Source organism: Balaenoptera musculus, chromosome 18, assembly GCF_009873245.2.
Source record: "Balaenoptera musculus isolate JJ_BM4_2016_0621 chromosome 18, mBalMus1.pri.v3, whole genome shotgun sequence".
Lineage (NCBI taxonomy): Eukaryota > Metazoa > Chordata > Mammalia > Artiodactyla > Balaenopteridae > Balaenoptera > Balaenoptera musculus.
Genome location: NC_045802.1, coordinates 51,080,999 through 51,094,924, shown reverse-complemented (window position 1 = coordinate 51,094,924; position 13,926 = coordinate 51,080,999). Strand labels below are relative to the sequence as shown.

The 13,926-nt window shown below is 36.5% G+C and overlaps 1 protein-coding gene across 12 annotated transcripts in view; it reads right to left on the bottom strand.

Moving 5' to 3' along the window:
* Positions 1-13,926, bottom strand: part of SCEL (sciellin) — a 133,457-nt gene that overhangs the window by 551 nt on the left and 118,980 nt on the right. For 11 of the 12 annotated variants that reach the window (XM_036831207.1, XM_036831215.1, XM_036831210.1 and 8 more), the window contains 4 exons: positions 13,281-13,352; positions 11,385-11,459; positions 7,784-7,892; positions 5,658-5,760 (listed from right to left, as the gene is read on the bottom strand). In XM_036831207.1, the coding sequence (XP_036687102.1) occupies positions 5,658-5,760; positions 7,784-7,892; positions 11,385-11,459; positions 13,281-13,352 (359 nt within the window). Of the gene's footprint in view, positions 1-2,037; positions 3,857-5,657; positions 5,761-7,783; positions 7,893-11,384; positions 11,460-13,280; positions 13,353-13,926 lie in introns of those variants that run through there. The other variant, XM_036831209.1, reaches the window with a different exon arrangement.

Sequence of the window (13,926 nt, the reverse complement as noted above, 5' to 3'; positions counted from 1 at the left end):
AAGGAATTTGATTCTGAGTGCTGCCTCAAATGAGGTGAGGAAACAGTCATGCCTGGCCCCTTGTTTCCACTTCAGGTGAACGCTGGTTCAGAACCACCTTTGACAAAGTCACTCCTTTATCCAAGTGAGCAACTTCAGCCTGAGGACCAGGACAAAGTAGCCATTTGCTGTAACCCACCCATTGGCAGAGAGCTGAATGCTATCTAAGTAATATCTGAATATTGTTTTGCGTGAGGAATAGAGGAAGCTTAAAAATGCTTTGACTATTCTCTGTCTCTTGGCATCTGTGAACTTCTATCTCGTGTTTAAGAGAAGCACGGACACATTTAGCCCAGAAAGTGGTCTGATTTTCGCTGATCCTAAAACATCTCCTCCTGGAGTGCTTTGCCCCAGGCTGGTTCCTTCTCATCATTCAGCTCTTATTTGAAATATTACCTGACAACATTATTTTTAAATACTACCCCTTGGCCTAGTCGCTGCGTTTTATTTCCTTCCTGGTCTTATTTGCTTTCAGAAATCATTGTGTTTATTTATTTTTTGTCTTTCAAACTGTGCCTCCACCCTTCCTTTAGAATTTAAGTTCCATGAGGGCAGGAGCCTTGGTTATTTTTGTTATCACTCAGATCTGGAACACAGTTTCTAAATGAAGATTTTTAAATTGTTGGATAACAGAACAAATGAAGGAGTGAATGAATGAGTGACAGTAGATTATAAACAATGCAATTTTTCCTACAGAGTCTAGAATGATTGGGCATTTCAATGTACTAATGAGAAGAATGTTTCAAAGAGGCAATGAAGTTAAAAAATCTTTCCCAGATGGCATTTATAAGGCAATGATAATGATCAGTTTCCTCTCTTCTAGTGAAAAAACGGAAACCATTACCTAATTCAGGAGACATTTGAACATTTCAGTACTATCTCAGAAGCCATACTTCTCAAATAGCAGGACAAAGATCCAGTAAACACGATTCAGAATTCACTTTGTGTTGTGACAAAGTTAACATGTAATTCTGCAGCACATTCAAAACATTCACCAACTCTTAGGCATCTAACAAAAGATATAATCGAAGAATGGGGTAAGCAGCAGGAATAGAGTCATAGATTCTTGCAGTGTTTGTGCTGGTGGATACAATAGCAAGCCAATGTTCTCAATCTCACATTTTAAGTAGCAGGAAATTGACCCATGAGGGAAATGGCCTATCCAAGTTAACACAGATATTTATGGGTGCCTCTGGGAACTGTTGAGGGCTATGGAATTGGTGGAATGCTAAAAACAATTTATTTACATTGCACCAAATAACCAGTATATTCAGTAGTAACAACTACAACAACAAAAAAATCAGCATCATCATGGTAAGTTTGCCTCTACGTAGACCAAACGGTCACTTGGTTTGGTAGAGCTCTGAATCAAGCTGAATAGGAAAATGTTCCAAACACTCATGATTTTCTATCATAGTAAACAAGCCAGAGGGTGCCCCAGCCGTGAGAACTGGACCGTCTCATCACTCCTATCTAATTATAGGAGGGATTACAATCAAACAATTAAGGAGGCAGAGATTACTTCTTGAATACATTTTTATTTCTTGGCCTTAGTAAAAGGAAAAAAAAGGTTTTTAACAAATTCTATTTCCAAGATTACTAGATATATTTTTGTTTTGCTTTTTGGAAGGATACTCTCATAGTGGAGCAATTAATTATTTTTTAGAGACATCTCTTCATTTGTAATAGAATTCAGGGCCTGGTATTCTGAGATTTAGGCAGTTGTGTCCAGGAAAAGTATGCCAATCATAGCATAATTAGTTAGCTGCAAAAAAAAAAAATGAGATCTTACAAACTGTTTTAGGAATCTGTCATTCCTATGGGAGCAAGTAATCCCAGACATGAGGAAGAGGACTTGGCGAATCAGAAGCTCTTCTCTCTCCACTCTGTATTTATTCCATTTTTACAACAGCTTTTGGTTTAATTTAATACATTATTGTAGAAGAAAGGGTCCATTAAACAGCTACAGAAAAGTGAGAATTACATTCCTTTTAGGTGTTTTTTAAAATTAAGCATTCAACAGTAGAATCCTTTAAAAATGATAGTCAAATGATTTTTAATTACCACAAAGGCATTGAGATGTTAATACACCATATGAAAGAGAGGGATACTATTTCATTCGTCCTTGCCTGCCACAAATTCCAACTCTAAGAAAATTATTTCTTTTGATCCACTCTGATAGCATGTAATAAGAGAACAATAAAACATATGGCTCAATTACCACCGCTTCTCATCAAGCATGAATTAATGAATATCAATTATTATTAATTGTTTTTTCTGGCTCCCTCTCCATAGGACAATGATTACACATTTCTGTATTTTAATAAGCATTAGTGTTTAACACTTTGTGGACCAGTGTCTAAGAGGAACAGATGCTTGAAATCATTATACAGAAGAATAACTCTTTACATTTATCAACATTTAGAAAATACATGATTATCTTTTAATCTCCCTAGTTTGTCAGTTTTTTACAACTGCCTTAAACTCCCTTAGAATTCCACCTTCTCTCAATGTTCCATATGCTTTCCTCTGAGAAGCAATTGCTATGTGCATATAAAGTAGTTTATAAGTGCAATGTCTCAATTTTAATAATAATAATAGTTCCTCACAAGATTATTGAATTTTCAATTCCTTAAGAAAAAGCTCTTTAAAAATCAAAGTTATAGATTGAGCAGTTAAAAAATTAATTTAGGCAGCATGGCACAGAATATAATAAATTATGATCACTATAATTGACATATCAATGTCAGTGAGTAATACTTATAGACACTGTATAAGAAGATTCTGTATAACTGACAGTTCATTTATTTTTATAAGCCATCTGTAAATATAAAGTGCTATGTAATAGGAATAGATATAGCATGCTAAAGAACATGTCTTTGTAGTCCATAACTTTCATTATTTCTCATAGATCATTTATGAAACCAGATTTTGAAATGCATGCAAGGAAAACTTGACAAATTATGTAAACACTACATGTCATATGATTTAACCCATTACCCATAAATGCAGGTCTTTCTGTTTTTAAAACACATTCTACAAAACTTATATCTGTGATAAACTGAAGGATGATACCAAGGTTAGATTGTTTAGATATCCTATCTAGTTCAACATGCCTAACAAACACAGATTCAGGTATGCTTCTAAAGAGCAAACAAAAACTTGCTTTTGAATCTGATAATTTTGGAGCAGAAAGTGACCTTAGAAATCATTTTGTCCATTGCCCCTCATGTTACAGATAATAGCACAGAAATCTGAAAAGTTTAAGTGATTTTCTGAGGTCCATACAACTTTATAAGTTAACATCTTTCTGCCATACTTTATCTTTCTGCCAAAATTTCTATCAACATTACTTTTGCACATAAAGGAAACATATCTTGCTCCCATGACAGTTTTGTCAAGATTTCAATAACGTCTGTAAATCCAAATTCTTAGGGAAACAAAGGTGAGAAAATGGTAAATTTGTCTATAATGGAAACCGTGACACACAGCCTAATACTGAGCAGAGATGGACCTGGTCAAGGCTGACAATGCTCACTGCCATCAGAAGCATCCTTCCTTTGACGCTGGGAACTAGAACCACTTGAATTTTTGCTCTCTAAATCTAACCAGATACCAGATGGTTCCCTTTATGTATGTGACCTTAGTGGAGGCAATTAGATTATTTATGCAATAGCAGAGTTGTTAATTCTATACCAGAGTCAATCTTTGGTGTAAAAGCTTTTCTAGATTATATGTTCTTACAATAAAAATTTTAATTCCTTAGTGAATGCTTTCATCTTGATTTTCATGTGCCAGAATTACTGAATCCACTTTGCTGAAAAATTTAAAGAAAATAAGTTAGATATACAAATTCAGTACAAAAATAAGCCTGTAACTAAAGTTTTAAAAATAATTACTCATCAAGGGGGTAGTGGTGGGTTAAGCATTTTACTTTCACCTCCTACTGCATTCATCACTGTGGCATGGCTCTTCGTCATACCATAAATACAAAGCACCAATGTCCTGTACTCATATTTATGACATGCCTGAGAGTCATGTCTTGACAACTTAATTATACTATAAAGGGCTTCCCTGGTGGCAGCAGTGGTTAAGAATCCACCTGCCAATGCAGGGGACACGGGTTCGAGCCCTGGTCCAGGAAGATCCCACATGCCGCGGAGCAACTAAGCCCGTGTGCCACAACTACTGAGCCTGTGCTCTAGAGCCCGCGAGCCACAACTACTGAAGCCCGTGCGCCTAGAGCCCGTGCTCCGCAACAAGAGAAGTCACCGCAATGAGAAGCCCGCACACCGCAACGAAGAATAGCCCCCACTCGCCGCAACTAGAGAAAGTCTGTGCGCAGCAGCGAAGACCCAACACAGCCAAAAATAAAAATAATAAATCAATAAATTAAAATAAATAAATAAATAAATAAATAAACTATAAAAATGCACACAGGGAAGAAAACACAAAGACTTCTGAGTGTTTTGGTAACCACATCTCCTAAACCGTATCATGCACTCCCAGGACTGAAAGTTTTAGAGCTGCACCATGCACATCAAGGCCCCTTGATGTAACAATGGATCCTGATAAGGCTGCTCGATTAGGAAAAGAAAAGAAATATGAGAACTGGCTGGGGAAAGCAGAAAATAGAAGGCAAAGTATGAATATAATTAGCTTTGTTCTTGTCATTGATTCTGCAGCCTGATGGAACTCGGCTTTCTGAATATTTTTCAGAGTATTTTCCAGATGTAGCCTCTCAGTACCTCATTAATATCACACATTTGTCATTAAATTCCATATTTTGGATCCCGTGTAAAAATCGCAAATGCTCCTTCACCACCAGCAGGAAACTTGCCTTTCACACAGTGCTGTTGACCAGCTCCCCAATATCATCATGGTTATTCTACCTACTTACTATTGAAGTAAAAATTAAATGTTGATACTAGCTTTACAATGAAGTTTCATAGGATTTTATATTGCTAGCTTAATGTGCACTGTACACATCTTTTAAATCAACTTTTACAGCTTTCATGCTAAGCTTATTGAAAATATGAGTTAAAAATGCAGACCCTTAATGTTACTTCTCAAAACATTTATGCTAATTAGGTGTCCAAATTATAGTAAAGTTGGTCTTAAAGGTAAAAAAAAAATACTCAAATGTTATATGCAATATAGAATTGTACACCATTAACTCTAAATTTTCCGTTCAAAAATAACATTAATATAGAATTGTACACCATTAACTCTAAATTTTCTGTTTAAAAATAACATTAAAAGGCATTTAGTATAATAACCAAATTACGTTGAAAAAAAGTATATTCCAGTGCAAATGTAAAGGTCATTCACAGAAATGCACTTCAATTCCACCGATCAGTAGAGCAAAGAAAATCTGTTTTTGTTTGGAAAAAATGGAAAATTTCCTAAAATAAATGACTTTTGCTTAGTTGTATCTATGTCTGGTCTGACATCAGAAGAAAATATAAATGTTGACTGATTTTTATACCATAAAGTGAAATGCCACCATTGTATCTGCAGCTGAATTTTTAATATAATTAAGAAAATACTTTTATCTTTCATCAATATCAAAAGTTCATTAATGTTAGTGATGGTTCCTTACAGAGCTTAACACTTACCTACAACTTGAGAGTAGCAATGTTCACAATGTATTGTCTGTCTATAAATCCAAATACTGTCACCTGCTTGTAGGTTTTCCAAAGGTTGTTTGCATATTTCACACTAAACAGAATGTATAAAGTTTACATTATATATGAAGTTTAGATTCTTGGCGTAACAGGATAAAAAAAAAACAACTTTTACTTTATTCAGTACCATCCTTCATAGCAACACTCAGATGAAGCCTCAAGAGAACCCAGAGGGAAAATAAGAGTATACTTACTTGTCTGTGATCCACACACTGAACTTTTCAAATAAATCCTCTCATAAATCCCTCTACTATGGAGGTGTGCATTTCAGGGCATATATACCACTGAAGTTTCTACGTAACTCACAACAGAGTAGATACACATTTTCAGAAATTGGTTATGCCAAAGACAAGGTCACCACTGGATATCGCAAACAAAAACACAAAGTGCATTTATTGTTTGCTTACTAAGGGAGAGCTATGCTGTCCGGGTATAGCGTCATTGAGCAAAACGAACTTCTGATCCTATGCAGGGTTTAGGGAGAAGTTTGTTTCAAGTTGTGTTGGTTAAAGAGGAAGGAAAGGGTTGACATCTGCCTTAGACCTGTGCTCACTGGAGCAAGTTCACTGCCAACTGGCTGACTTTCAAGTTCACTGACGCAAATTGTCATAGATCAGTTTGACATGTTTAAGCCAGTTCAGATGGTTCTCTATTATTATGGCTATAGAATGATCTGTCTTTTCTTAGGAGTGTGGGGACATTTTTATTCTCACTAGTATTTTATAATTAAATTGAAAGTGGAAATAAATCATCCAAAATATAATAAATGGAAATCATCCAAAATATAATAAAAGCAATAATCAGGAGAATTTCCTTCTTTTAAAAAGTTTTCTGCATAATAATTTTAAATAAGGAGCTATAGACTAACTTTTGTTTCGTTGAGTAAACTTAATAATTAAAAGGAAATTTTACTGTCATAATTAAATAATTATGAAATTTTCAGATTATATTTTAAATAGACTTCTATATATGATGGCCTAAAATTGGATTTTATTTGCTCAAAATGAGGCATTTCTTCTTGCTTTGTGTCACTTTCTGAAGCTAATTTAAGGAGAAGCAATCAATTGTCAAAGTATTACATCTACATGACTGAATTAGATAATTTGTATCAGTCATAGAATATCAGCACTAGAAAGGACCCATAGATTTAGGCTGTGGTTCTTAAACTGGCTGCCTGTTAGATCTATCTAAGGAGATTGTAAAAATACCAATGCCCAGCAATCATCTCTAAGATTCTTGATTTAATTGGGGCTGGTCCCAAGCATTCTATTTTTCTCCTAATCTCCCCAGACAATCATAATATGCATCCAGGGTTGAAAACCACTGGTCTAATCAGCTACTTCATTTTATAGATGAGGAAACTGAGGCTAAGCTAATTTAGATGATCGTCCAAAGTCACATGGCCTCAATTAGCGTCAGTTAGAACTCCAGCTCAGGTCTTCAGGTTCCCAGTTAAGTGCTCACCCAGTTACACCAAAAACTATATTGTTGACCTACGCAATGTTTTTGTGAAAAGTAAAAGAAATAGCATATAAAAACACAAACTGTGAAGCATTCTACTATGTACGCTTTATTATTATACTAAGCCACATTTAATTAGAATGAATCACGCTCTCAAAAGCAGACTGAGTTTCAACTATCATTAAGCACATTGGTCCTAATTTCATGACGTAAGGAGCTGCTAGCTTTCTTCTCAACAATTTCTTGGCCTTTTCAGATTTCATTATATATTTTATGTAATGCATGATTTATGAAAATGCTGCAAAAACTTTTCTAAAGAGAACAAGTGTTTACCTTTTTACAGATTTCAATCTGTAGGGTAAGAGTTATAAATGTGTCAATAATCAACTTTTAAGCCTAAAGCCAAGAGAGTAATTATAAACCTTGGAGGTTTAGGCTGTAGAACTCTGAGAAATGTTTAAATAGTGCATTATTAATGTGCATGACAGTGTTTCTGAAAGCTTTAACTTCATCTCATGTATTTCATTAAATAATTATTTTTATTCCAATCATTATGCAATTTTATATTGAGTTAAGTGCAATAAACATAGCCTTACCTTGAAGCAAGTGGAATGGCAGCAAATTTGTAATTCATTTAAAATCATCTTAGCTTCTGTGCCCAAGGGTTTTCGACAGTAAGTGCACATATCCATTTCAATGACAGACCTATAGAGATGTAAGCAATTAAAAATAAATTTGTCATCATGCAAGAGACAGATGTATTCCCCATAAAGTCATATGGAAATGATATGTTAATTTTGTTGATACTGTAGTAAATTGTGTCAAAATCAAGGAAAGCTGAGGATTTACTTATCCTAGGATAGCAGGATAAGTGATTGATTCTTCTAGTTATTTCAAAATGATATCAAAGAATTAACATGAAGGAAAGTCTCAGATTATTAATTCATTAGCAATCAAAAGTGCATCTGGGCAGGACAAAGACGTTCACAGTTTTCTAACTGAACTAGGTCATAAGTACCCCTTGAAGCTAGAAGAGGGTTTTGAATTATTAATGTACTTATATCATAGAAAAATTATGCTGCAGATTAATATAAAAATTTAACTCTCAAAACGTTCAATAGGACAAAAATAGAAATCCATTCAAGAATGTGTTGGTGAATTCACAAATGATGGATAACCTAAATTCTAGGGTCTAGAGTCACTAAAACACTCCCCTATGCCACTTCTCTTGGTGTCATTGTAAGACTCAGAATATTGGGGGCCCTTTCATGACAAAAATTCTCCAATATGATATAATCTCACCACAAATTTGAAGGGGAAAAAAGAGCTTTGCTATTTACTTTGGAAAAATAATGTTCAATAATAAATAAATGATCAGCAAGTCCAAAAGACCTTGGGTCACGCCAGAGTCTTAAGAAAGGCCAATAACTACTTGATTCTTTTCCTTTTGAAAGGTCTTAGGACAGTCTTAAATAGCACCTTGCAGAGTTTACTAGTCTCAGGGTGTTAGCAAACAAGCCTGAAATTTCCAAAGTAGGATACATACCGGGGTGGTGAAATAAAAATAGCTAATACTTAATAGTGCTAATATGTTTAATATGTGCAGTGCATTTTCCATGCACTTTGCTTAAATCAACTCGTTTATTCTTCATAACACCTCTGAGAAGCAGGTACTCTTATTTTTATCATTATTTTACAGAAGAGAAAGCTGAGGCACAGAAGGGTAAGTCTTGCAGCCAGTGAGTGGCAGAGGTGGGATCTGAATGAAGGCAGAGCGGCCACAGAGCCCTGTGCTACCTCTGGGCCTGCTTGTGAGATTGCCTGGGCTCGCTGGGTTAGAAAGAACGAGTCACGCCCAGAAACCACAATGGATCCTGTCCTCAAGCGCAGGACTGGAAGCAGAGAGGAGGGAGAGTTGAGGGGAGGAGGGGGTGAGAGAGGAAAGGGACTGGAGTAGATAAACCTTGTTTCATTGTATACTCTCAGCCATTCTAGTAATCTCTTCTTCCCTTATGTATATAAATAAATATTTCCCTCTTTCAATGATCTCTCTAGGTACTTGCTTACATATTCCGGGCAAATAGTTTCCTATGCATTTTTCACATATATGCGTATGTAGGTACCCACACACTTAAATTTCCCATGTTAGGCTGTAAGCACTTCCAGAGTAAAAACTGCCACTCTCTAGCATTCTTCCATTCCAGAGACACTGAGACAGGAGCTGGGAATATAAAGAAGAGTGAGAGAGTCTCCTCCAACGGGAAGCCTTCTTTCCACTAGGGTAGCCAGGTGTGTGATCGGATGATCACCACATATTTATGGGTGTGTGAAAAGAGTTAGGAGAACACAGCCAGTGGAGCAACTAATCCCTGGGGTGAAGCAGGAAAGGCTTGTCGGCATAAGTGCCATCTGAGTTAAAGCTTGAGGGTGAAGGAGCTCTCAAGGGGAGCTCAGTGAGGTGGGGAGGGGCGTGATGGAGGGGTTCCAAGCAGAGTGAACAGGATGTACCAAGGTGCCACACAATGAGGGTGGCTGGAGTGATTGAACATCCAGCAATATTCAGTAGGATCAGGTTCTGAAGGCCCATAAATCATGTACAGAGGAATTTGGCATTTACCCTGTAAAGGGGCACCGGCCACTTTATGGGATTGATGTGCTTAGGTAAGAACTGTGGGGATGCAGCTAATTTCACACAATGATCAACAGCAAAAGTTTGCTGGACTAACTGGTTTTAATGGAGAATTGACTTTTGCTCTGATGACCAAAAAAATTTCAAGGATCACTTGAGGAACAGGAGTGAAATTCTTCACTTTGAGAGCAATACGTTAATGTAGAATGTTTTTCTTCCTTAACAATAAAAATATGAGCCCAGGGAAAGCTCTGGTGTTGGTGTTATCCTTACTAAGATCATACTTAGTCAGGAATTCTCTGGTGTTCCAGTGGCTAGGACTCCATGCTCTTACTGCCAGGGACCTGGGTTTGATCCCTGGTCAGGGAACAAAGTTATGCCTTGTGACCAAAAAAAAAAAAAAAATCACACTTAGTCAAAGATCTTTTCAGAGCATTATGAAAAACCTAGCTCTGGTGTTTTGGTTATCTAAGCAGTACTTGTGGTGCTCCTGTAGTCACATCAAAGAGGTATGACTTAAAGGCAAGACACTAAGAAGAGCCTTGGTAATAGAAGATCTTACAAAAGTGACAAAAAGAGGATATAATTTTGATGCCTGGCCCACCTATGTTTCCCTTAGTAAATGGAACATAGGTTTGTTTATTCAGGAATAATTTATTGAGTACCTGTTAGGTGCCAAGGACTGCGTTACAAGCTGAGGCTGTGCATAAAAATAAGATATGTCGTGACCCTCGGTGAGCCATATTTCCACCCCCTGCAATAGAGAAATACCATCGATAGAATACCGGACATTTGCCTTACAGCTGGTTTCCAGTGGTTGGATTGAAATGCTAATTATTTTTATTTCCTCCGCTGGAAGTCTGCAGGCCACAGTCTCATGAGTGTCACCTATTTACCCGACTGAGCATAAAATGGTAAAAGAGAGTAATCAAGAGCAAAAGCCTGAGGTCAGTTTACCGGCACTAAATTGATGCTCATCCTAACCCCCTTCCTGGGAACTGAGCACGGGCCCCAGTGGGTCACAGCGGCACATCCACGCAGCTGTTTGTAAGGTGAGCTGGCTTTGGAAAACCGCAAGGAGGGAGGGCTGCGGGCACAGTCTGGGGATGCAATGAAGCCTAGATGCTAATAATGTGGCAGTACTGGGGACTCCTGGGGTCACCAACAGCAGAGACACTTGCCTGGGAGGCAGCTGTAAGGCACAGAAAGCTCTAATGGAATAAAGTACATCAAAATCAAAGAACAACAGCCAGAAAGCCAAGGAGCAAATTCCTAGATGCAGAGGTTGCTGTACTTCGTTCCACTCATACAATCACCAATATAACCACTGTCAGGAGTGTCATCTCCAAGTTCAATGGACTGCAAGAATGTGTACATATATATTTCAGTGCTATGTACATAGTGAAGATATGTAAATATATATTATATATAAATACATATACACGTATATAATAAAATGTATATTTATAAAGTATGTACACACATATTTATCTATAATATATAAAAATACATATGTTTACATGTGTGTGTGTATATACTTTTATGTATGGAAATACAGACATACTCACCTATCTGAAGTCGAATAAACGGTTTGTATGTATTTTCCAGAGATACCCTCCTGATATCTATCCTTTGGTGATTTACTAGAAACAAACACACGTGGACATGTGAGAATTGGGCTATTTCCCTAGTATTGAAGTATATACCCCTATGCAGGCAAGGAAGCACACACACACCCTCTCACACAGCCTCATTATTATTATTCGTTGTGATGTTACAAGCCAGGACAATGTACTGACTCTTTTTTTTTTTTTTAATCTGGAGAAGTATTGATATGCAAGCAACTTCCAAGTTGACATAAGTTGACATATTCATCAAGATAAATAAAGAATGGGGCAAGGAGAGTGCAAGAACAAGTGTAAGCAGGAAAAGCAGTTACTGTTTTTCATGAAGTTTATACTTGCACCTCCCTTATTTTTACTAAAAGAAAGCTATCTGTAGCCTCACATAAAGAATATACACGAAGCACGAGCCAGTGCAGGCAAATATAGATAGACACCATTCACGTAGAGAAACACTCCTGAACTTTTAGAGAAAGCTTTGGAAGTTTTTGTATTTGCTTGAAAACATCCAAGAATCATTTAGAATGAAAGCAAAAATATTGTAACTTTTAAAAGTCCTCTTTGTTCCCTTTCTGCTCCAGTTTGTAAACGTCACTCTCTCCTGGAGGCAAATGAAGTGTGCAGTGCACTAACCAGCTGGCTGTCCGTAACTGTTTCCCCAGTACTTACACTACCTGGGAGCATATTAGGACCAGAAGCAATATGTTCCTATTATTTCATACAGTGAAGGATAACTCCATAGCCCTCACTTGGAATTTCTTAATGAGAAATCCTTCTCTCCCTCCAAACTGCCCGTAGGCAGACTGCTGTCAGAAATAGAATCTACTTTACGGAACACATAGCCCACAATGCTAAATAAAAGTTTGCACATATTTATGCCTGATACATATAAAATTATTCCCATTTTATTGGTCAGAAAATTGAGACTCGAATTGAGACAGGAAACTGAAGTTAAGTAGTTTTGCTGAGGCCACATAGTCAGTAAATGACAAACTAAGATTCAATCCCAACTCTGATTCTAGGGCCTCTGGTTTAATATATACTGCACTGTCTGTGTAGATTTTAGGGAGAGTTGGATTAAGCAGCAAAATCAACGTTGAGGTTGCATTTTACAAGGTAACTTACTTTGGGGTTTGAGGAATCCCTTTTGGGGGGAAGGTTGCTCAAATCGAACGCACCTCGAATTTCTGGGAGCCCCGCCCCCATACTCTGCTCTCTGGCCTCTTTGAAATGGGCGGTGATTAACACACGAATGCGTATATCCACATCTGAATGCCCCACCGTTACCCTACCCCACAATTAGGCCAATTCTTGTTTTTATACTCCGCGAAATCGAATGACTTGTGAATCCCTGACCTTGTCTGACATTTTCCTCAACATCCATCACATCAAGCAGTGGATTTTGTGGGTCAGAACTTATTTACTAAAAGTTATACCGCTTATTTCACATTAGAGGTAAACAATGGTCGATAGAACCATTTAATTAAAGTGTGACTCCAAATTAGCATAGGAATACTTGTGTAATTTTATAAAGCTTATTATGGGCATGTATGTTTATGTGACAACTTTCAAATAACTATCCTATTATGTATACATGTGTTATATTAAAATATTTTTTAGTCCAGTCAATGAAATTGTATGATTATTTGACAACTACTTAATAGTGGAAAGATTATAAAGAATTATATACTTATTTACATAAAGAAATTGATATACTCTTAAACGTTCCGCTATTTGAAAAAAGCAAGCATACCCTGAAATAATGGCATTCCTTCTTAAACACAGATTATTTCAAAATTATAAAATATATATAGCAAAATACTTCAAATAAATTTCCAGTACCTATTCTCCACATACGTCCTTGTGTACACAACAGTATCCTTTGGTCCTGCATGCCTGGTTTCAGCATTGGAGCTGCAATACAAACCATCTTACTTCATGTTTAAAGTTTGTTTACGGGATAATCAAATTAACAAGGCAATTATCCAATCCAGTGAAAAAAATAATACTCATATAGTCCTTCTAAACTATTACCTTTGAAACACGAATGTTAAAGTGGTATCAATCCATTTCTGCAAAATTTATTTATGTCTCCCATTTTGTCTTAACTTCCAGAAGTGTCTTGGCCTACTTCCAGAATACTATTATGCAAATCGGTCACTCAGTAAGTCTGTTGTAGAGCACAATAATTATTTTGAATATTCCTGTAACATGTTTTAGTGTCTATTTCCCTGATGTCCCATTCATATTTCCAAACCATTGCTTTCCCCACAAATCTCAAACAAAAAGTGGACCTTAATTAACGAACATGATAACATCTGATTCAATGAAACCTTTAAATCTACTTAAAGAATGTCAATGCCAATGTCTCAATCATGCTTTTTAAAAAAAATTATAGACTTTTTAAGGAAAAATCACAGTTTACACTCATTATTCATAATTGACAACTTACCAGTGACCAAGTTGTTTACTCAACACCTTTGTATAA